The 23,002-nt window shown below is 43.0% G+C and overlaps 1 protein-coding gene across 2 annotated transcripts in view; it reads left to right on the top strand.

Moving 5' to 3' along the window:
• Positions 1-22,063, top strand: part of ccdc186 (coiled-coil domain-containing protein 186) — a 58,156-nt gene extending 36,093 nt beyond the window's left edge. For both annotated transcript variants that reach the window (XM_079492087.1, XM_079492086.1), the window contains exons 16-18: positions 3,074-3,320; positions 10,266-10,485; positions 16,461-22,063. In XM_079492087.1, the coding sequence (XP_079348213.1) occupies positions 3,074-3,320; positions 10,266-10,485; positions 16,461-16,544 (551 nt within the window). In that variant the 3' untranslated portion in view covers positions 16,545-22,063. The remainder of the gene's footprint in view (positions 1-3,073; positions 3,321-10,265; positions 10,486-16,460) is intronic.
• The last annotated feature ends 939 nt before the right edge of the window (positions 22,064-23,002 follow it).

The raw sequence follows: 23,002 nt of genomic DNA, 5'->3' as shown, positions 1-23,002 counted from the left end.
TACCTTGGACAGCTCTGTCGAACCACATCATTCATATTACAGCTGAGCTGTAACTGTTCTGTTGATTCAATGCACTATTCATTACACCAGTTTCAGCTCTACTGGTGCCATCTAGTGGCCCGGATGTGTAATGACGTGTCAAAATGTCTAATCCCCGATTATAGGACGATCTAATTTTTTAGGCTATTTTCATTGTGAAAAAATCTTGTCTTATATTCGGAACAATACGAATATTAAATCTTAGGGAGGGACTGGTTGCGCTCGGGAGTTGCAATCTGAAAATAGCGGATCTACAAGCTCACAACGTTTCATGCTGCGATGCGTTGTGAGCTTGAAGATCATCTATTTTCAGCATGCCAAGTGTAAAATCGGGCATTACGACGCCATCAAGACCTGCCAAAATGCATTTTTTACAACAAAATGAACTGTATATTTAAAGTTGACTCAAATCTTATGATATTTAGTCGACACAAACTAGACAAAAACTTACAGATGACTAAAATATGACTAAATGACATTTTATTCAAAAGACAAATTAACTATTTTGTAACTTATTGTAAGACATCATTCCAACTGCATGCGAGTGCCATTCGTTTCTCAAATCTGATCTTTAGGACACCGGAGAACAGCCGAATGTACAAGCTCACAGCACCGTCGCACTATGACACGTTGTGAGTGTGTAGATCAGCTATTTTCGGTCGAGCGACACTGCCATGCGACAAAGTCTCTGACTGAGAGACAACTTCAGATTAGTAATCGGATTTCAATCGCATTTCAAACTGCCTAGGATCCAATATCATTCACATTTCCATATGATTTGTATTGTGTTGAATGCAGTGTGGTTCCAATCTGGAAAACGTGTTTTTAATGTGAGGGACCAGTTTGATATTATGCATTATACTCCAGAACTCCATTTGATGCTATTTTTGTTATCATCTCTTGGACATCCACACTGTTAATTTGTCTTTGTTTATTTAACAAATGGGACCATCAAATAGACCATTATAGTTAGAACAGTACATTCTCTGCGTAATCCCTGCCTGAATCCAATTTAACAAGCACATGTTTGTAAAGACAAGACAGTGGGATGGGGAGTACTTTCCTCACGGCAAAACTGTTAATCATCACAGGCTGATTACCACCGTCTAAACAGGACACAAGCTGTTTGGAACCTTGTGTTTACGTTTTTCTTTTTTAATCTCTTTGATTCTGTTCTGCTGTTGCTTATCACTGTTTCCCCTCGTTTGCCTTGGTCGTTCAGGTGGGCTTAACGTGGATACATTTTGCATGTTATGAAAACAACCTTCAAATGAACATAAAATGAATAAAATTGGTGTAATCAAAATGCCTACCACCCAACACACACACACACACACACACACACACACACAAATTGGCTTCTCTAAATCGTGTGTATGTATGTATGTATGTATGTATGTATATATATATATGTATATATATATATATATATATATATATATATATATGTATATATATATATATATATATATATATATAGTCATTGCTGAGACAGATGACACACATCTTCTTAACCCATGTAGAGCTGAACCTGATTCTATAAACAAAAACAAGTGCTATATACATTCGAGGTCTTTACCGGTCCAATTTGACTTACCCGCACCGAAAAAGACCGGATGGACTCGCTGCTATTATTTGAATTCTGGCTCCGAGCCCGAAAAGCACCGACAGCTGTTGGAACCGGAACCGAACAGAATGACTGTTTTAATGACTAAAGACTTATTTTATACTTTGTCTAGTTGAACATAGCCAATCTACAAGCTCACTGCACATCACATTGCGATGCTTGTAGATCTATTTTTAAGTGGTGCAACCACTTCCTTAAAGGGGAAAACCACCCATTTTCAACATTTTACTATGTCATTAATATACCTTAGAGCTGTTGTGTGGAAATAATAAAAAGGTCCCCCCATTCTGTGTTTCCTAGAACTGTAAGTATGAAAAAAATCATTAACATGGTGAAACACATCTTGATGACATCATCAAGATGTGTTTCACCATGTTAATGATTTTTTTCAGACCTCTAATTCTAGGAAACACTGAATGGGGGGACTTTTTTATTATTTCCACACAACAGCTCTAAGGTATATTAATGACATAGTAAAATGTTGAAAATGAGTGGAATGCCCCTTTAAGTAGCTTTGTGTGTGCCTGCCTTACCTGGCTTCCTGGGTCTGAGCATGAAAATAGCATTTGGTTGGTTTTCAAAACCAAGTGTCACTGTTGTGCAGCCTAACACACATACATATTGACTGTATATATGATGATTTCAGGTGTATCAGTATAGTACAGTACAGTACAGTACAGTAGAGGGACCCCCTGTGGATCCCCATACGGTAACTCTGTAATTTCTCAACCTTTTCGGACACTGTGCGGCTCGCCGGAACCAGGCCGGCACCCTGGGCGTGTTCCTGCAGGTCTGGAAGTTCCGGGTACCCCCCACACAGAGTTGCACCACTTACTTCACACGGGTGTGATTTTTTTTGTGTGTGAACAATATTTGCAAAACACGTTGCAATGCGATGTTTTGTAAGCTTGTGGATGGGCTATTTTCAGCATTAAGGATGCTGGGTTTTAAAGGGTTAAACCAGTGGTTCTCAATCAGGTGGAGTTTGTTTTCAGGTTGCCCGACCAGGCAACTGTCTATAATCTTTGAGAGGGGGCGCAACTGTCTATAATCTTTGAGAAGGGACGCAACTGTCTATAATCTTTGAGAAGGGACGCAACTGTCTATAATCTTTGAGAGGGGACGCAACTGTCTATAATCTTTTGTGGCCATATATAAGTTCCTGGGGTCTAGTAGGACTATAGTAAATAATAATAAAGAAATCGCCGTAAAATACCGTCATATTTAGCCACTTGCGCGAATGCCCCCACCCCCCTGTCAAAAAATGACAAAAATTACTAAAATGAAAGCAAGCAGTAAAAAATAAAATGTATAAATAAAAAATAGTTGTCCTTTAAGTGGTTAAGAAGAATGCTTTGTGAATGAGACCCATTGTCTGGCTAAACTCTCCTCTGTCTCCCCCCACAGGCTCTCTAAACACACATCACGTTGTAGGGGACAGGGGGCCAGCGGACAAGCGGTCCCCCGAGGGCCAGTCGATGATGTCGTCGTCGGGCCCCGTGGCGGTGGTGGACAGCTTCCCCGAGGTGGACAAGGCGGTGCTGGTGGAGCGGGTGGTGCGGCTGCAGAAGGCCCTGGCGCGCAAACAGGAGAAGATGGAGTTCATGGAGGACCACATCAAGCAGCTGGTGGAGGAGATTCGCAAGAAGACCAAGTGAGTTGGGGGGGAAAAAAGCTCTCCGCCAGGAGAGCCATGGACTCTCTATGCACACAGAATAACTCTTCCTACTGTACTTCCAACTTAAAAACTGTGTCCGTCGTGTTCACATAAGCCGGAGTAGACGATGAAATGACCCAAACATTTTTTTGAAAGTGAAACATCCTTTTAAAACCAGGAAAGCATCTGTGTCATTTTAGATTTTAGCGATGGCTATTCAAAAGATAGCAGATGTACAAGCGCGCAGCACTGCTATTTTTTGGAATAGCGACCTGCGTTCGGGCCGGTCGCTGCCATCATAGTCTCCGTTATCGTCACCATCATCGCTGCTGCTGAAGGAGCCATTCATCCATTTTATCATATCTTCCATTTGTTTCACCCCAAACTCGAGTCCAGACGAACTAAACTGCTAAACTGATAACATTCTCACACACACACACACACACACGCATTTGAGCACGCGCACATATACACACACACACGCATGCGCACCCACCTACATTACTATACGTCTGAAGACACGTCAAGTGCTAGCCCGTAGCACTTGACCTAGCCTTGACGACCTTGCAGTCTTAGGCAAAGGTTCATTTAGATAGCATGTTTTTCACACCCCCTTTACACGAGAACGGTGTTCATAGAAAACGGAAGGATAAAGTATTGTTTGCTGGTGTCCCTTTAGACGAGAACGGTGTTTTCAGGAGGTGAAATCGCAACAAAGTGAAAACACCTTCCAGAGTGTAAATCTTATCCTCCTGTCTCCATGTAAACAGGCAAAATGATGAATCCGTAAAACTTGTGACATGGCTCACGTGGGCTCACAACGCATATGTTTATTACATTGATGCAGAGCCGTAGGTGATATTTGGAGTTCCTAGAATTAGCAAGCACTTCCTCGCCCCGCTCATCCTACGAATTCAGATGTAAGTGACCGTATGATAGGAAGTGCACATGGTTGACTGGTCTATCTGGCAGTCCGTCACCGCCACCTAGCGTCCTGGCATGGCATGGCATGCACACTACAGCATATTCAGTAAGTGTGCGTCTACGTGTAAAAGCTGAATACAAAATTAGAACGCAACAGGGCTTTGCCGTTTTTTCTGGAGACCGTTGTATAGTTTCTACAGTTTTAATGTGCATATTATTATTTGTTGATATTATACTGTTTAGACTGATACTAGGTTCTTGGTTAACCTACCATCCTAGTGTCTGCTAAATGCTTAAATTGTAACTGTAAATTATACATAACAATTGTAGGACAACATTGTAAAGAAAGAGCTCAATTCATACAAACTAACCGGAACAGAAAACGGGAATGCCACCATCTGGAAAAGCCGGAATGTAACCCAATGTAATGTGGATTCATATGTTCTAATGTTCAACGACCAAAAAACTATTACATTGTTAAATCATATTATTTGTGTAACAATGAATCGTCACGTATAATGTCATAGTCGTGACAGCCCTACACACACACACACACACACACACACACACACACACACACACACACACACACACACACACACGGAAGTAAATCCATCCATGGCTCATTCTTTAGCATATGCTAGGTACCTGCAAGGCTATCACCACCATCAAGCCACACCTTTAAATTTTTTTATTTTTTATTTGTTTTACTAAACACGTTTGCAATGGAACCGGGGTCCAAATACGGACCCCCTGCCAGGCTAGTTAGAGGTAAGTCCCCTTCATGTTGGCCTTATGACCCCCTGCCAGGCTAGTTAGAGGTAAGTCCCCTTCGTGTTGGCCTTATTACCCCCTGCCAGGCTAGTTAGAGGTAAGTCCCCTTCATGTTGGCCTTATGCTTTGTGCACACGGACCCCCTGCCAGGCTAGTTAGAGGTAAGTCCCCTTCATGTTGGCCTTATGCTTTGTGCACATGAAATTCCTTAGTTAATTTTAACCGCTTTAACCCTTGTCTGTATTTTACGTCATTGTAGGTGTAGGCGGACTTTCTCAACAATAGCCTACAGTACTTCTAAATGCTTAAAGTCATACCGTGTAACTTTTTCAATTGAAAAAAAGTTATAGTTTTAATACAATCTTTTACTCGTATGTTTTTCAAAATAACCCTTCCACGTGCATTTGCCAAATTGCTATTATATATTTTGACAAACTTCTCAAAATAATTTTGTATTGACAAAATGACACAGGCATCATAATGGTGCCAGCAATGTATTTGTGTGTTTTAAAGTTAATGCATACCAATTCTTATAACTTTACATACATTAACCACTTCAACCCTATAAAAAATGTTGCCCTTTTAAAATGGCCGATCTACAAGATTACAATGCCTTGCGATACATTGTGAGCTTGTATTATATATTATAACGGGGGTTTGAGTGGACTTTACACTTGATTTCATTACCTTTAGTAAATATTGTCATAAATACTGTATGCTCATCGTTAGTTTAAAGTCTTTAAAGCATAGCTTCCCAAACTTACCATGACATTTGATTTTTGTAAATTATGGTCCCATTTCAATTGAAAATAGTAGGGTATGCTTTGCGGTTGCAGCCAATAGCATCCGTTTCAAAGTTGCTTTTCGGGTCCGGAAGTTCCAAGATTTGGAAAAAAGTGGCTTCAAAAAGCGTCGTTAGAAAACAATGGATGACGTCACCGTTCCCTTCCTTTTTTTATAGTCCATGACTGCAGTGCAATTTGTGCACGACACCGCCATACGACGAAGTATGTCAGGCTTAAGTGGTTAAATGATTACTAAGGGTTTTGCTGTGTGTGGATGTAATCTGTATGTGGCTTCTTACGGGGGAAGGGCTACACTGGGGACGGAACCGTACGCAGCTAGGTGGCTGCATCCACAATTTGTTCGCCCCGCGGGGAGTTCCGTATTTACTATTTCTTTTTTTTTTCTGAAGGTGAGGCGAAGGGCTGTGTAACCCCCGCGGAGCCAATTCCATCACTAGTGTAGCCCGGCCCTTATTCTTCTGGGAGTGCTTATAGCTTTGTTCCATAGCGTTAGTTGTCATGTCTTAGTTTGATACCATTACATCTACAACATTGTTGTGCACTAAAGCTCTTGTATGCGAGTTGTGGGTTGAATTCCTCATACAGTAAAACTCCAGATAATGAGAAGAAGCATGCTTATTATTATTATCCCACTACCAGAATTAAAATAGGGTCGATGTGGTGTCTGGTTGCTAGGATCGAGTTTACCACCACTCCACTTCGCCTCCCAACTTGCCCCAGATTATTCTGCCTTGGGTCTAGGTTTATTATCCTGCCCTCAATGTCTTCACATATTGTACAGTTCATATAAAACACATTATTCAGACAGATCGAGTCAGTCGGACCCACGGTTGTCCAGAACCGCCAAAAAAGGCCTCTGCCCGGCCTCTGGACAGGGCCTGTTCAGACATCACGATGTGTTCTGACATCGGCATAGACACCATATTTGGCCATGCCTGACAAAGAACTCCATATATGGGCATAAAAGGGACACAGACATAATAACTGGGTGGGGGGGCATTCATTTGACACACGCATTCCACATGTGCGACCTCGCCCTTTATTAGCAAATTGAGCACACCTGATCACCCCCCAACGGGTACTGTTCTAGTTATTATTATGCATGACATGATCCCTATCCTTGCACCTGTCACAGACGTCACCTGCAGAATAATCAGATTCGAGCACAACGCTAAATATACAAAGTACAATAAATAGTTTGAGAGCCACTGGTATTGTCATTGTAAAGCAGACGTGAACTCGTGAAGTGCACATACCAGCTCTGACAGTGTGATAAAAACCGGTTCCAGTACAAATGTGATGAAACCCATTAGGCCAGCTGTGTCCAAAGTGCGGCCCGTGGGCCAAATGCGGCCCTGGGGCGAATTTTATACGGCCCTCAGGTTCATACCTGAATTTTATTATGAACGGCCCGCCCAACAGCATGGGACATTATGAACGGCCCGCCCAACAGCATGGGACATTATGAACGGCCCGCCCAACAGTATGGGACATTATGGCCCAACAGTATGGGACATTATGAACGGCCCGCCCAACAGTATGGGACATTATGAACGGCCCGCCCAACAGTATGGGACATTATGAACGGCCCGCCCAACAGTATGGGACATTATGAACGGCCCGCCCAACAGTATGGGACATTATAAACGGCCCGCCCAACAGTATGGGACATTTTTACATTCAAGTTGTTTAACCTGGGCATTTCCCAGAGTATCATTTGTCAGTGTTTACCTTGCTTTCTTGGTTACATTTGGTAATGTGACATAAGGCTGAAAAAAGGCTGAGAATACGCTTTTTGTTCACAGCACACACCTTACAACAGGGGTTCTCAACCCGTGGGTCGCGACCCCTCGGGGGGTCGCCAAATTATTTTAGGGGGTCCCGAGACATTGCCAAAGCATTTCCGGGGGTCCCCGGCCAAAAACGTTGAGAACCCCTGCCTTACAAGACCATTGATATTAAATATTGATGATGATAGTTAGTTGGGTGTTTTAATATTTTCTAATATGGCCCCCTTTGAAAAAAGTTTGGACACCCCTGCATTAGGGGAGTAAACATTATTTGTTTAAATGTTTGGAATTCCATGCCTTTTATTTAAAGGGCGGGAGTTGGATTTGAACTTGGGACCATATGGTCGGGTGCGTTAACTGCCTGAGCCACCACGCAACCCCGTTGCCACTGTCCTCATCCATTAGAGAATCATCTCTTGATTACTTTATGGTTGATAATTGCAACAGGATTTGCAATTTAGGCATTTAGCAGACGCTCTAATCCAGAGCGACTTGCATTGTGTAAGATCAGAGTAAATGGCATGAATCCTGGTCACCAACTGACAGGGGAAATGGTCACGTAATGGAGAGCAAAAAACAAAAAGAAGAAAATAAGTTGCATAAGCTACAATATTCTGTGACTATGATACCAGTTAAAATTCGAAACGAGCATCGGTCAAAAACCGAGTTCATTCCACTGTTTGGGAGCCAGGAAGACGAAGAGTCTAGGTGGAAGAAGTACTCACATTGTTTGCTTAAATAAAAGTATCAATACTGCAATGTAGAAATACTCTGTTACAAGTAAAAGTGCGAGAGATGAAGCAGGTACCCCACTACATTTTATAGATAGCTCCATTCATAGACTTGTTTGACAGCACTATCATCGGTGTTGTCGTGTGAATTAATGTTATTATTTTACACTATCTTTTCTATTTTTATGTTGGATTCATATGTATTGTCACACATTTAACACCCTGGGCGGCATAAACGGAGGTCTCCGTCTACTTTATTGATATCATAACAAGCGCATCGCTCCACAGGCTGGGAGCGCCTGTTGGGCAACATTCGATGTCATTTCCGCTTGGGACGTCATCCAAAATGTTCCCCCCCCATTTTAGTGGATGAGACCGAAAATCTTAAAACGTGAATAACTCTTGATCTAAAATTCTAAATCAATCCGTCCAATTCTAATCAAAGATTATGTTTTTGACGGCCCATCGCGGCCCCGTCGCTAGTCGTGTTAGAATAAACCATACCTCCCGTTGTCGTCGATCGCCTCGGGGGTGTTTTGGCTACATCTAGCTACTTCAGCTACATCCAAGATGGCGCCTGGTGCATCTCGAAATGTGCTCCGTTGCTGCAAATCACTGGGCGTTCTGATTGAATGGTCCTAAATACCCCCGGCCCCGGGCATTTGTGGTGTTAAATAGACACCCACAGGTCACGTTATCAATCAGTGGATGGAACAACACAACATGGTAATCAGCTCAAACAATCAAAAAGATGTTCAACACTTACATACAGTGTCCACAACAGTGGTTCCGGCGAGCCGCCCTGCGTCCGAAACGAAAAATGACAGTTACCGTGTTGCAGCTTTCCGTGCTCGGACATACAGACACACGGAGACATACGGATGGACGGACATAGCTCCTTAATGGAGCGGAGGCACCGCTCAAAAACACTGTTGACTTAAATGAAATGATTCATTCATTCATTGATATAAGGGTATCAGCTACTCATCTGTGAAGTCATGACCCTTCGTAAGTGCAGCGTGCACAGATTATATTTCCTGATGATCTGCTGCTATTGACTGTACAGTATGTTGTGCTGAAGTTTCGTGAAGCAGCACCTATCACTGTGCTCTGACCTTCACACCACTGCAAGGCAAAGGCACTGCAGCACACTTTTCTGCATGGTCACTACACAGTACAGTAAGCTCTTACAGTAAGAGATGCAATGCGGTTAAGAGGGCTCAACACCATTCATACGCATCAAAGCATGTGCTGTATGCTCAGGTAACCGTTGTTTTAGTTCCTGGCATTCGGAACGTTTGCCTCGCCTTATCGTGGTCTAGTTTTTTGAAGAAATGTTTTAACGTGCAAACGATTTAACCTTTTAACCTCTCTCTCACTGCATGGTGCCGTACTGTATCGTCCATGTGCTGCAGCATAGCTCACACTAATCAGTTCAGCACACCGTGGGATATTGTACTGTACCGTACTGTACTGTCCATGCGCAGGCGCAGCATAACTCACACTAATGACTTCAACACATCAATCAGAAGTTAATTAACTCAACACCTTCCCGGCGAAACTACTACTGAAGCAACATGACCTGTTTTTTCACACATGCAATGCGCGTGCGTGTGTGTGTGTGTGTGCGCGTGAAATAATTAGTCCTACACTCGACGAATGGGGGTCCAGGGAGTACCCAGTCACAATCATTAACCACTTAATCCATATTTTATACATAAGAGCAGTCTACTAAAAATTTACAGATAATACAGTGCGGGATAAATTTGTTTGTTATTTTTGTCTTTTGTTTTTCTCTTGAAAGTATTGGAACATTTTGTCCTTGACATTTAAAACGTTTGAGAACCACCGGTCTAAACGGAGCAGAAATCATTGATGTATTTATTTGTCTGTTTGTTTGTCTGTGTTTGTCCATAGAATCCTCCAGAGCTACGTGCTGAGAGAGGAGTCGGGCGCTCTGTCGTCGGAGGCGTCAGACTTTAACAAAGCCAACCTGAGCCGCCGGGGGGGCATCATGGCGTCTCTGTACTCGTCCCACCCGGCCGACAGCGGCCTGACCCTGGACCTGTCCCTGGAGATCAACCGCAAGCTGCAGGCCGTGCTGGAGGACACGCTGCTCAAGAACATCACCCTCAAAGTAAGACCACGTGTTTTAAGACAAGATGGAGGGTCCAAGGCTAAATGCATATCATGTTTGGAGTCCGCGGCAAGAAAAGGTTTGAGAGCTACTGATTTAGAAGGCATTTGTTGAATCGGCCTCAGGTCTTAAGAGGAGTCTTTAGAAGCATTAATATTGTATCTGTGCGCTAACCGGGGATTTAGTATTGAGCCGCTAACATTGTCGCTTTGTTCAATCCAGCTCAATCTGAGCCGTAATTCAGAGATAAAGGGCTATAAAGGTCTGGCGGCCTGAGCATCGTGTGCACACCGCCATCTTGAAACAGGCAAAACACATGCACAGATCTGCCGATCAACCGGACACAGCGGTTAATTGAACTAATTTATTTAATTAATTTCTTTTTCAGAAATACCGACATTATAAGATCTACAAGCTACAACATTTGCAAGCCTCTAGATCGGCTATTTTCGCACGACACCATTGTGTTCGATGACGTATAGACTAATCGAATTTGTCGCTTGAAGATTATAACAACTTAATTGATCAAATAATCACAGTAAGTAATCAATAGCTGCCTGCAGGCCCTAAGCGAGTTCACAACTCCTTATAAATCACAACTCACCTGGTGTCTGTCAATCTATTGTGTCCTTGGCTTGGTTTGATGAAGCTAATAATTTGAGTTTCTATTTATTGGTATCAGAATGAAAACTTTTTCCCCCCTTTCACTCATTCACCTTTCATTCCATTCATCTTTTTTTATTTGTCTTTTTCTTGAACACCCAGAGCAACAAAAGCGTTTTAACGTCTTTTTGATTCTTTTTTATTGATTCGGTTTGAGATCAATCTTTACCCCTGTGTGGATAGCTCTCTGTTGCTAGGCAACGCTCGGCATGGCTGTGGTCCCGGTCACTGCCATGTTAACTGAAATCTTAAAACCCTTTTATCTCAGATTATTTTCCATGATTGAGTCGCTGATCAAAACTGCGATGTTCACAGCTGTTTTATATCAAAGGACGACTTCACTCATTTTCAACCAATCTTCATATAATTGGTCCTCACTAATGAATGCTGATGCTCACAAATTAAATTGGACGGCTGTGGACACTTCAGAAACCTGCCTACCAGTGACATCATTGTTATGCAGTTAAAATATCTGTATTTAAATGTATGATTTATATACAGTTTTTGTATATTATATTAACCACTTGAACCTCAGCATCCATATTTAAAAATAGACGATCTACAAGCTCACAACACATCATGGATATTAAGGACAACTTCACACTAAATGACATTAACTGTCGTCCAGTTAACCCCAGCAGAACCCAGCAGCCCTCATAGCATAGTTTGTAGCCCATAAGCATATCGCTTTTATGCTATTTATTGTGGTAATTTTATTTATTTTCCCCATGAATGTTATTAGTTGGCATTACAGTCACATCCATGCCTTGGTTGTTCCACATGTTGGGGCAAACAAACTAAATTAATTGTGAACTAATCGGATGAAATGAGCGCTCCCGCTGCTCGAGGCCTTTTAGTGTTTGAAGATGTGCTGGTCTTTCAAGTCAAATCCAGGGTGTAGCGCAGGGGTAGGTAACAGGCGGCCCGCGGGCCAAAACTGGGCCCCAAGTTATTTTTGACCCCCTTTTTTTTAAATATATATTTTTGAGGGGCGCTAGCCCCTCCTATATACATGTTTGTTTGTTTTCAGTTCAATGTTTGTTTTAAAAACGCCATTGACAATGAAGGGAAAATTTACGTCATCTTGTCCCTAACACAAACATTAAATGCCTTGTCACCGCTTGTTTTATATCACCATTACATCACCTAATCATAGCAAGAGTTAGACTTTAATACAGGGGTGTCAAACTCATTTTGGGGCAAGGGCCACATTGCGCGAAAGGTGACTTGATGAGGGCCGCGGCCAGTTGCAGCTCACATGGGTTGACTTACACTACTTGATACTTGGCTTTGTTTTCTAGACTGTTTATTGACATAAATTGACTTTATTTGTATTACAGTTGTAGGCTACAAGACGTTTGGTATGATATGTGGAAAAAAGACCCAATAAACCACTCGAAAATAGTTAAAAATGCAATCATTATTTTATCAAAAATATCCAAAATGGCAAATTGACATGTAGCCATCATGAAATCTGACACTTTGCATCTCTTTGCTTTGACTATCGTGTGTAAGTAGACTATATTCCTCACTTGGTAAGGGAAATGAAACTCTACTGAGCTGTAACAACTATGGTTAGCCTCTCCATGTCCTGCTGTATCAGAGAGTGAGGAGAGTAATCCACAACAACTCAACTAGTAGTTGAATAGACTGTTAACGAGCCCATCAGTGACAACATTCCGCACCGGCCCACGGATCACCAGTTTGACACCCCTGGCTTAGACCATAGCTATTCCTTCCTTCCATCCCACACACACACACACACACACACACACACACACACACACATTCCTGGTATTCAGCTGTTCATTGTTAAGCAATTAACACTTTGTGTGCCCACACACCACTTTAAAAAAAACATTTTTTTTATAAATGGCCGGCGGGCCGCATTGGGCGGCTCCGCGGGCCGCATGCGGCCCGTGGATCGCCAGTTTGACACCCCTGCTTTAATATATTAGCGCCCCTCACTTCATACGGGTGTGATTTGTTTTCAGACCGACAGTCTCACATATGTCCAAATAGAGAAACTATCCCCACCTAAAGAGGGTTTATTATATTATTATGCCACCCTTAGATCTCCATATATGGAGCTGACCTGTTCTGACATTCCATATGTTGATCTGACCTCATCACACCCTGTACACACAAGACACGCTCCATATATGGCCAGTGCACCCTCAGGCGTCCTACTGGTAATATACTGATACTCCATGTTGAGAGTGACAGTGCATGGATAGCAGCTGGCATGGGGGGCATTTTTTAAGTGGTGCAACCACTTCCTTAATTGACTATGTGTGTGGCTGGGTGGGTGGGTGGCTGGGTGCGTCTGAGCACGAAAACAGCATGGTTGTTTTTCACCACCTGTGCGCAACCTAACACACACACAAACACACACGCATATATTAACTGTATATATGGTGATTTTGGGTGTGCCAGTATAGTACAGTACAGTACAGTACAGTACAGGGACCCCCACACGGGACTGGACAAACTTAGTTGTTATGACTTTGCCTGCCCTTCTCGTCTCTTTTAGAACGCCAGGAGGAATAGGGATGCTGGGGTTCATGTGGCTATAACGGAGTGGAAATGTCCACGTTGCATGAGTCTTGTGTGTGTGTGTGTGTGTGTGTGTGTGTGTGTGTGTGTGTGTGTGTGTGTGTGTGTGTGTGTGTGTGTGTGTGTGTGTGTGTGTGTGTGTGTGTGTGTGTGTGTGTGTGTGTGTGTGTGTGTGTGTGTGTGTGTGTGTGTGTGTGTGTGTGTGTGTGTGTGTGTGTGTGTGTGCGTGTGTATGCGGTTCAGTTCAGGTCACATTAATTGTCAGTGCAGTTCTCATCCACTCTGCTCCTGCATGTTATTTTTACATGACATTTGGGTCATGTCTCCTGAAAGTCTTAAGTAAACCACCAAGGTGCAAAATGTGGGGTCCAGGAACCGCTACCGGTCCAAATGGACCCCAGTAGGTCTGTAACTCTGAGAGTGTACAAATGGTCCCCGGTAGGTCTGTAACTCTGAGAGTGTACAAATGGGACCAAATGGACCCTTACAGGTACAGCACATTTTACAGTGTAGATTTGGAGGTCACAGAGATAATGGTGAGCTTGTATAAATCTCTTGAGAGATTCGGCAAAGATCGAACAAAGAATGCTAAGAGGATCTAAGTGGTTTAACTGAAGTGATATTATCCAATATCACAATATTATCCAAGCCCAAAAGAGCTGCAGGGTGAGCGCTCTGCTCTGTCTCGCAGAGAACAGTTTCACTGACTTTATACCGCCTGTCCCCGCAGATAATGATTACAACGCATATCTCATTTTAAAGGTTAAAGAGATTAATAAAATAACAATAATGAAAGGCTGGTCATCGGGTCCTCACAAGTCCATACGGATCCATCCATTTCAAAAGAATCCGACCGAGACCCGTGGCAATTGGAACTTATCCGACCTGTGCCCGAAAGACAAGGACATTTTGGCCCCGAACCGGCTTGGGTATTCGGTTCTGGGTAAACCCGTGCTACCCTCTAGCCCCCAGTGCTTTGATTTCAATGACTCGTCTCTCGAGTCATGACGTCACGCACCGCTAGAATTGAAGAGAATTGACAGGCCAAAACCTTATTGAATTCCGATCCGCAGTCATTTGCAATGAATTCTGCAGAAGGAGCGGGTGCATTCTCCGGCAGCGCCGTCGGATTAGGGTTAGGGTTGTTAGGGTGTCGGAGTAATGATGCCGCCACTGCCGGAAAATGCACTCGCTCTCTCTCGGATTCTGTCTGATTCTCTGATCAGTGTGTATGGAGTCCAGAGATCCCATAGCCCAGAGGGGACGGGACAGGTTAAGGGTAAGGTTTTTATAAAAAATGAATGTAAAAAGTGGGCACCCTGGGTTACTATTTTGAAAGTGTTGTGTGGGCACACAAAGCGTTTTGACCTGAGGCTGATTCTACAAATGCCTTCTAAATCAGTAGTTCTTACACTTTTTTCAAAATGTTAAAAAATAGCAGATGTACAAGCTCACAGCTCGCAGCAGTGATGCTATGAGCCTGTACAGTATATCGGATATTTTTTAATAGACAATGCTAAAATGCCATGCCAATTTAAAATGCTATGACTTTAAAAAATGTCCTTGACTCGCACAGCAAGTTGTGTAAAATGCTTTTCACAGTAGCCTTTAAAAAAAACTCTAGTGGGAGCTTTATTTATTTTTTCATTATACTGTAGGTTTCATAAAAAGTTAATATAAATTATAAACCCTTTAACGCAGAGGGTTTTACTGTTCCCTTCTGTCTTGTCAGAGTGAAGTGTTTCATACCAGCCGTGTGTGTGTGTGTGTGTGTGTGTGCGTGTGCGTGTGCGGTCTGGGACAACAGTGTGTTTAGGAGAGCGTACAGTACCTCCTACCCGCTATTTTACTTTTTTAATCATCGTTCAAGGTCAGTCAATAAAAATAGAAAGACAAATCGGGAGCCAAGCAGTGAATCAATCTCCCCTACACACACACACACACACACACACGCACATGAATTTATTTATTACTACACTTATTTGTTACTACACTTGTGAGGACGAGAAGTTCATGAATGGCATTTTTAGCATTCTTTTATCCCTAGCCCAAAAGCCAAAAATAGCACTGACGTTTTGTGAGCTGCTATTTTTCGGCACAGGCACGCACCAAATTATAAATCAGTCATAACGCCAATTCCAAACCCATAAATGTCTAATCCCAACCTACTCAATCATTTCATAATTGTAACACTATACTTTGTTTTTCATCCATAAAAAAGCATGCGTTTCTCATGTGAGGACCAGGAAAAGGGTCCCTACAACATATATGTGTATAAGCAGTCTTCCTGACCCAGATTTTGAAGTCGATTATCTTTTCTCATGAAGCTCTCAGAAGTTTCCCCTTCCAAGACTTTTTACCAGCTGCTGTATAAGCACAGCTGGTCAATGTTTGATTGGCTGCCTCGTCTCCAGGCAACCACACACTTTTTGCCTCTAGCCGACCTCTCAGCCATGGGATATAAGGCAGCAGCTGGTAATTATTTGATGTAATCACATCAGTTATTTCTTTCCCCATCTGAAACATTTTCTAAATATGAAATTAAGCACCGTCATACCATGCCTGACGTTATTTTTCGGCTAAATTGACCACTCTCACCTTTTCTCGGCGGTGAAGCGTTGAATTAGACTTGACTGAGATCTCTGTCAACGGTGTGTTAAAAACATGATTCTTCTGTTTGTTTTGTTTTTTTGCAGGACTTCCTACAGACTCTAGGTGGCAGTAAAACACATATTTTCTTTATTTATTCTTTGCAGGACAACCTCCAGACACTAGGGGCAGAGATCGAGAGACTCATAAAAGAGCAGCGTCTTCCGGAGCACGGAGTGCGCATGAAGTGACATCGCCGAGGCACGGGAAGGAAGGGGCGGAGAAACCTTGAACCAAAACATGTGGAGGTTCTCAAAAAAACTGCGGCCCCCCCCCCCAGAGGTCCGTGAGATTGTTCCTCGTGCTTACTGACTGATGGTTAGAAACCAATCGGACGCTTACAGGTCTGTAACTCTGAGAGGCGAGAGCATACAAATGTACGGGTGTACGGGTCCATTCCGTTCCCATTTGTACGCACTCTGAGTTATGGGGGAACCAATGGGTGAAATGATGGGGGTAGCCAAACCTTCAGTCACACACCTGTGTGTATCAGTGTGTCAACCATCCCAGCATATCGTCACTGTCGGGTGGAAACCTTGTATGTCCGAGACCTGTGTTGCATAGGGCGATTAGGGCCATACCATTGCACATTTAAGTTGACGATTAATTGCCACACAGATAATTGTGCTTAACGATTTAATAGTGTTTTTTGCATTGGAACATTGCAATTTGTATGTCTGTTTATTTACACGTCAAAATCACGGACACATTTAATCATTTTTTCTATTACAAAATTAATATTTATAATACCCACTACTTTCACTTTTAAAAATGTTTCAAAACAAGCGAAAAGTAGTACTCTCGTGAGCGCCACGCAAATTGTCCTCGCAATGTCTATTGTTTCGCAACGTCATGAGCTTGTAGATCTTTTTTTTCTGCAACATAATAATGAAACGGACATTACGGATATAACAAGGTTTCTGCCCGACACCCGAGGAATGCATCAACCAACCCCGACATAAATGAAGGAGACAATTGTATGTCAGAAGTGCCAGTCTGTTTTTTTTTGTTTGTTTTTTTGCACGAGCTCTTGAACGGGGGACATCATTTTGGACGTACTTGAACTTTGACCCGTCCGTCTGTCCACTCCTCTCCTCCCATTCCTGGAAGGAACACATCGATGCCCACGCTGCTACGTTTGGCCAAAAATCCACAGATGTTCCCCCATCCTGTATAGCCTACTCCAGTGGAGTGGGGGGGGGTCCCTAGTTCAAATAATGATTATTTTGGGAACCCTTGTCCTACTCTACGCTTAGAGGTTTCTTTAGCAGGTCGGCTCAGTGAAAGGCCAGAGGCCATGATTTAGTCTCCACAGAAATATCCGTCTTGGCAAGCTGAATTCCGAAGTCTTTGTTTCTGTGCTTTAGTCATCAATCACTTAACCCACTTGAACCCTATGGTTTACCGGAGTCCCTCAGGGCTCTGTACTTGGCCTATTCCGTTTTCTGTTGTTGCAGGGGAAAGCTTTCACCAAAAACAGACGATCGACAAGGTTTGTCGATCTGCTGTTTTCCTGCGAAACCTTGCAACACCAGACAATGAGGGTGTAAGTGGGTTTTTATACATAATCCTGTGAAGATCTTGCGATCTACAAGCGTTACGGCATGTAACCCCCCCAAAAAAAACTAAAACTAAACAATCTCCATTAATTCATGGTTTCATGTGTAATTGATAGACAACAAGTAATTATTTTTGGGGGGTGAACTACTCCTTTAAGTGGTAAATAGAAAACTCTTAACTGTCCACATACAGTACACACACACACACACTGTCCACAGCTTGCCCCTTGTGCCAATCAACCGAATGTATTGTGAATGAACCAACATTCCTCCGGCCAAACGCATTCCAACATGTCCTCACCTTCTCGGAGTCGAAAGGAGAAAACGACGCATTCTACGAGTTGACAGGAGCCAGACAATGAATGAAATAGATCTACAAAAACACATGGAGAAACATGACAGGAGAAACTACAATTATCTGCACTATCAACACTTTTGCCATCTTCTCCTGTGAGACCAAACACCTCGTACCGCCAAGCGCTGCAGTTTTCACCCACGGTTGCTCGGGCAAGGCACTTAACGAGCTCGCCACATCACAGCAGCCCAATCCCCCCACCCCACCCCACCCCAGAATGTGCAGTCCAACCCCCCCAGGGCCCCCACCCCCCTCTGCTTGACATTGGTGCTATATATAGGAGGCCACAGTGCTTCTTTATCTCTGCCTGGCGCGGCCTCAAACCCAGCCGAGTAGAGCGCTTCCGCTGTCGAGGTGTCCAGGTGGCCCTGACTGACTGACTGCCTGCCTGCCTGACAGGAACACTTGGACGGTCGAGGGAAGAGGAAACGTACGATACGAAGTTGAACCCCCGGTGTGGTTGAGCGTAGTCCCTCGAGGCTCTATGCTATACTGTATGCTGGTGTGTTTTCTGTTATTGTAGGGGAAAGCCTTCGCAGAAAATAGTAGTTGCCAAGATATCAGCAAATATCAGATCAACAAGATTGCAATGCGCCACAGTGTCACTCGTTGCAAGCTTGTTGATCTGCTATTTTCTGCACGATATGCAGCTGCTGGAGTTTTAAGTGGTTATTAAAGGAATACTTCACCCAAAACATTACAACTTTTTATTTTTTTCTATCAACTGCTCACCCCATGACTCCTTGCATTTTTGTGGCATTCCTGAGCCAAAAATTCAATATATTTGGTGACTTAAACTATGCTATATAAAATAATGATATAAAGTAAACTCTAAACATTTCTCACAGTGTGATCAACAAATCAAATATTTATATATCATTTTTGGTGTAAAATATTCCTTTAATGTCTGAATCTGAGGCTGGTGGATAGTCCATTTTGAATGTGATTTTTCTTTTTAATTTATTTTTTTATCCGTTCTTCTTGGAAGAAATTTGTATTTGTTATTTTTAAACACTTAAGTGTGATTTTCAAGAGCTCCGAATCCATGTAATGAAAAGGGAATGATCCTTTTGTCGAGTGGACGTGATTTTGAAACGTGGAATATTGGCCTTTGTTTTTAGAGTCATGTTTGTCAAGTTGACATGTTGGATTTGGTCGCTTTGCGCCACTAGAGCAGTGGTTCTCAAGCCTTTCATTTGTACCCTCTCAGAGTTACAGATGTGTAAGGGTGAGAACCACTTCGCTAGAGTGCAGTCCTGTTGTTTGCATTGTATATTTATATCGAGATAAATTACATTTACAACATCTAAAGATGTTTGCCAGTGAAATTGTGGTGTGGGGGGCGGGGGGGTAGTTTGTAAAAAACATCCTCCGGATTTCCCTGATTTAATTACTTAAATCAGTGGTTCTCAAAGTGGGGTCCCATTATTTAATAGCGGCGTTGAAATACACATCGGCTATTAAAAAAATATCTTGAAGAAAGAAATGCAAACATTTCAAATCTTTTGTACCCAGTACAAAATATGTACTAATTGGAGTGGTTCTTGACATGAAGAGGGGGTGCAGGGAGGCCAGCTGCTAACCGTTTTCCGCACAGTGCGACACAAAGTCATGGTCACACGGTGAGGACAAACGTACATCTAAAGCTATTACCCATACCCAGTAGCACACTCCTTTTAGTTTTTTTTCCTTTTATGCGTGTCTCATTGCATTATCTGCCGTGTCTGCAGTACAAACTATAAGAGCTCCCCCTCCCTCCAGCCTCTCTGCTAAACTCAGCGTTGCATTTTCCTTTGAGTGTGACGAGGCACGACAGGCTCCGTGCACAGCAGCTGCATTGGAAAGAAAGGTGTTACCAATGATACTAATGAAGGCTCTGTTCCATTCTGGTCAAACAGTCAGGGTGTTGATATTGCTGCATGTTGTCTCACTGGACACTCTGCTACACTAGTGGGTTTCAAATTGGGGTCCAGGGACCCTCGTGATTCCTTGAGGGGGTTCCGAATGGCTCCTGGCGGGGATACACAATATGTATCTGTGGAACCAAGTCAAGCAAAACTGAATGTCTCAACTACCTACAATTCCAAGTGCTTGTCAGGGTGGAGGGGGGGTTCCCAGTTCTAATATTAACATTTTGGGGGGATCGCGCCCTGAAAGGTTTGAGAACCACTGACAGATAATGTGGATTCCGCTATTGGGGGGGGGAAATACATCAAAGAGTCAATGGCAGTGGAAGTGGAAGCACACTGGTGTTGATGTCAACATTTTATGCCGTTTTTCTTCTTTGATTACTAGACATTAATTTAATTAGTTCCTTCCTTGTCTTCCTTTGTCATGTTGTCTGTGCAAGTGTTGATGCTTTGTGTGTGTGTGTGCCTGTGCTGGTCATTTATTATCGTGTGTGTGTGTGTGTGTGTGTGTGTGTGTGTGTGTGTGTGTGTGTGTGTGTGTGTGTGTGTGTGTGTGTGTGTGTGTGTGTGTGTGTGTGTGTGTGTGTGTGTGTGTGTGTGTGTGTGTGTGTGTGTGTGTGTGTGTGTGTGTGTGTGTGTGTGTGTGTGTGAGAACTTCACTCCAACTGGGTCATTGTGCTCCAGTGCACCGACAGACAGACGGTGTTGTGTAGACAGTGGTAATGTTCGGTTTGTTTATCCTTCCTCTAGTTATGGAGAGTGACTCGAAAAGCCGCCCGACCGGTTTCAGCATCATTCCCCCTCCCCCAAGTCTCACCACTGGCCTTCTATTGGTCGATAACGGGCGTCCCCGTATCCATCGTTTCGACCTGCCACACCTACCCCGCCATGCAATCAGGTTTGCTGGTTTTCAACGTCTGGTCCGGGGACCGCCCTGGGTCGTGATGAATGTAGAGAGTGTACCAAATGGAACCAAATGGACCCTTACACATCTGTAACTCTGAGGGTTTTACAGTATACAATGGGGTCCCAATAAGAATTAAAAAAAATAACTAAAATCGGTCTAACGCATATAAAACTGGGGGTCCTGCCGTGAGTCGGTGATCCTGTTAGCCAGCAGTTTGGAACAAATGCATTTTTGGGGCAAATTTTTATCACACTTAAGCACTCCTTGTGACCTTTTTAAAAACTGAATTACCTTGTTATAAATAGAATGGGTCTAGCAGCGTTAACCACAGGAATTCTAACATCCCTCTTGGGGGGCAAACATTCGATAAATATTGCCCGTTTTAGCTAGAGAGGGATGTGGGGGGATATCGAGGCCTGGTATTAGAGCCTGGAGTGACTCCGGCCAACTTAGGTTGGTTTAATGTGTTAAAATCCAGTTTTTAGTGGTCATATGGGTGGGCCACGTGCATTTTCAGAGCATCTTTATTATTTGCATTATTCTTTATTTTTTAATGTTAAATTACTATTAAAATCGTATGTTTTGCCGATTAGTTTGGGGCCCACTTGTGATATCCTCGCGGCCCGGCCCCACAGGTCGAGAACCACTGGTGTTAGATGGATTGTGAAGCTCTTGTTTCAGTCGATTACAGCCGTGAAGAAATGCAGTTTTATGCTTCAATGTGACACCGCCATTACAATGGACACGTCTGTCGTTGGCTTTGTTGGTCCGTCTGTCTGTATGTCTGTCTGTCCGTCCGTCCTCCCTTTAAACTGACCGTCATTCACATCTGTACATAATTATGCTATTCTGTAAAGAAAAAAGAAAATGATCAGATGTTTAAAAAAAGAATAGTCAAATTGCGGATTCTGTTTATATATATATGTACATGTGTATATGGTATTTCCAGGGAATAAAAAAGGAGATGAATCTTAATTTATTTTGTTGATCTTTTGTGTGTTTTTTTTCCTTCTCTCTGCCCTCAAATTGAGTTTGTATTGTGGTGTTTTACGTTATTCATGTCATTACTATGCACAGTTGCACACATACTCCAGTTGTGAATTATCCTGTTCAGCAGTGCATTTACTTAAGTACAGTACTTAACTATAATTTTTAGGTATTTGTACTTGAGTAATTCCAATTTCCCACAATAGTCCACTGGCAGTGTGGACAGCTTTGCGACATTAGCTCCAGACAAACACACACACACACACTAAGGTTTCCTAGAAATCGGAAACACGAGGGGCGAGTTTCAGCTTTACACACGTTGCGTGATTCGCGTTGTGCTTGTCACGTGCAGTGTTGCCAGATAATTATCGTATTTATACGATAGTGTTACCCTCCGTACGATGTGCGATATAAAATCCAAAAATGCCCAAATGCACGATTATTTTTGCCATATCACAAAATTCCCTGACTGCTGATTCGGGATCCGGTTTGGCTTTTCAAAATAAGTCAGGAAATCAGGAAATGTGACCCTACAGTAGATGTGTAGGCTACTTGGAGGCATTCATTACACAGGTTGTGTCTTTCCAGTCCAGTTTCAGCCTTCTATTTGTGTAAGGTCCAGGAAGTTGCCTGCTTCCACCCAGCATATGTGATCCATTTTTGTCTCACAGGAGTCTCAAACAAGGTTGTTTCTCAATTTGTGTACGATAGTTTTCTTTCAACTACGATCATTTTAAGCCTCCGGTACGATAATTAATTCATTTTCCATTTCCAATTTGTTTTGATGGCACATCAGTGGATGTAATCCTACCTGGAGGGGAGAGAACAGATGGTGGAGGTGAATGGACAGGTCTCAGACAGGGACAGATTGCAGGTTGAAAAGGCCCTCGGCTATGAATAGGCTGGAATGGCTACAGAGTACAGCAACTTG

This window comes from Electrona antarctica (genome assembly GCF_951216825.1).
Source record: "Electrona antarctica genome assembly, chromosome: 22".
In the NCBI taxonomy this organism is placed as follows: Eukaryota; Metazoa; Chordata; class Actinopteri; order Myctophiformes; family Myctophidae; genus Electrona; species Electrona antarctica.
Note: the sequence above shows the minus strand (reverse complement) of the source record. Positions and strands in the feature narration are given on the sequence as shown.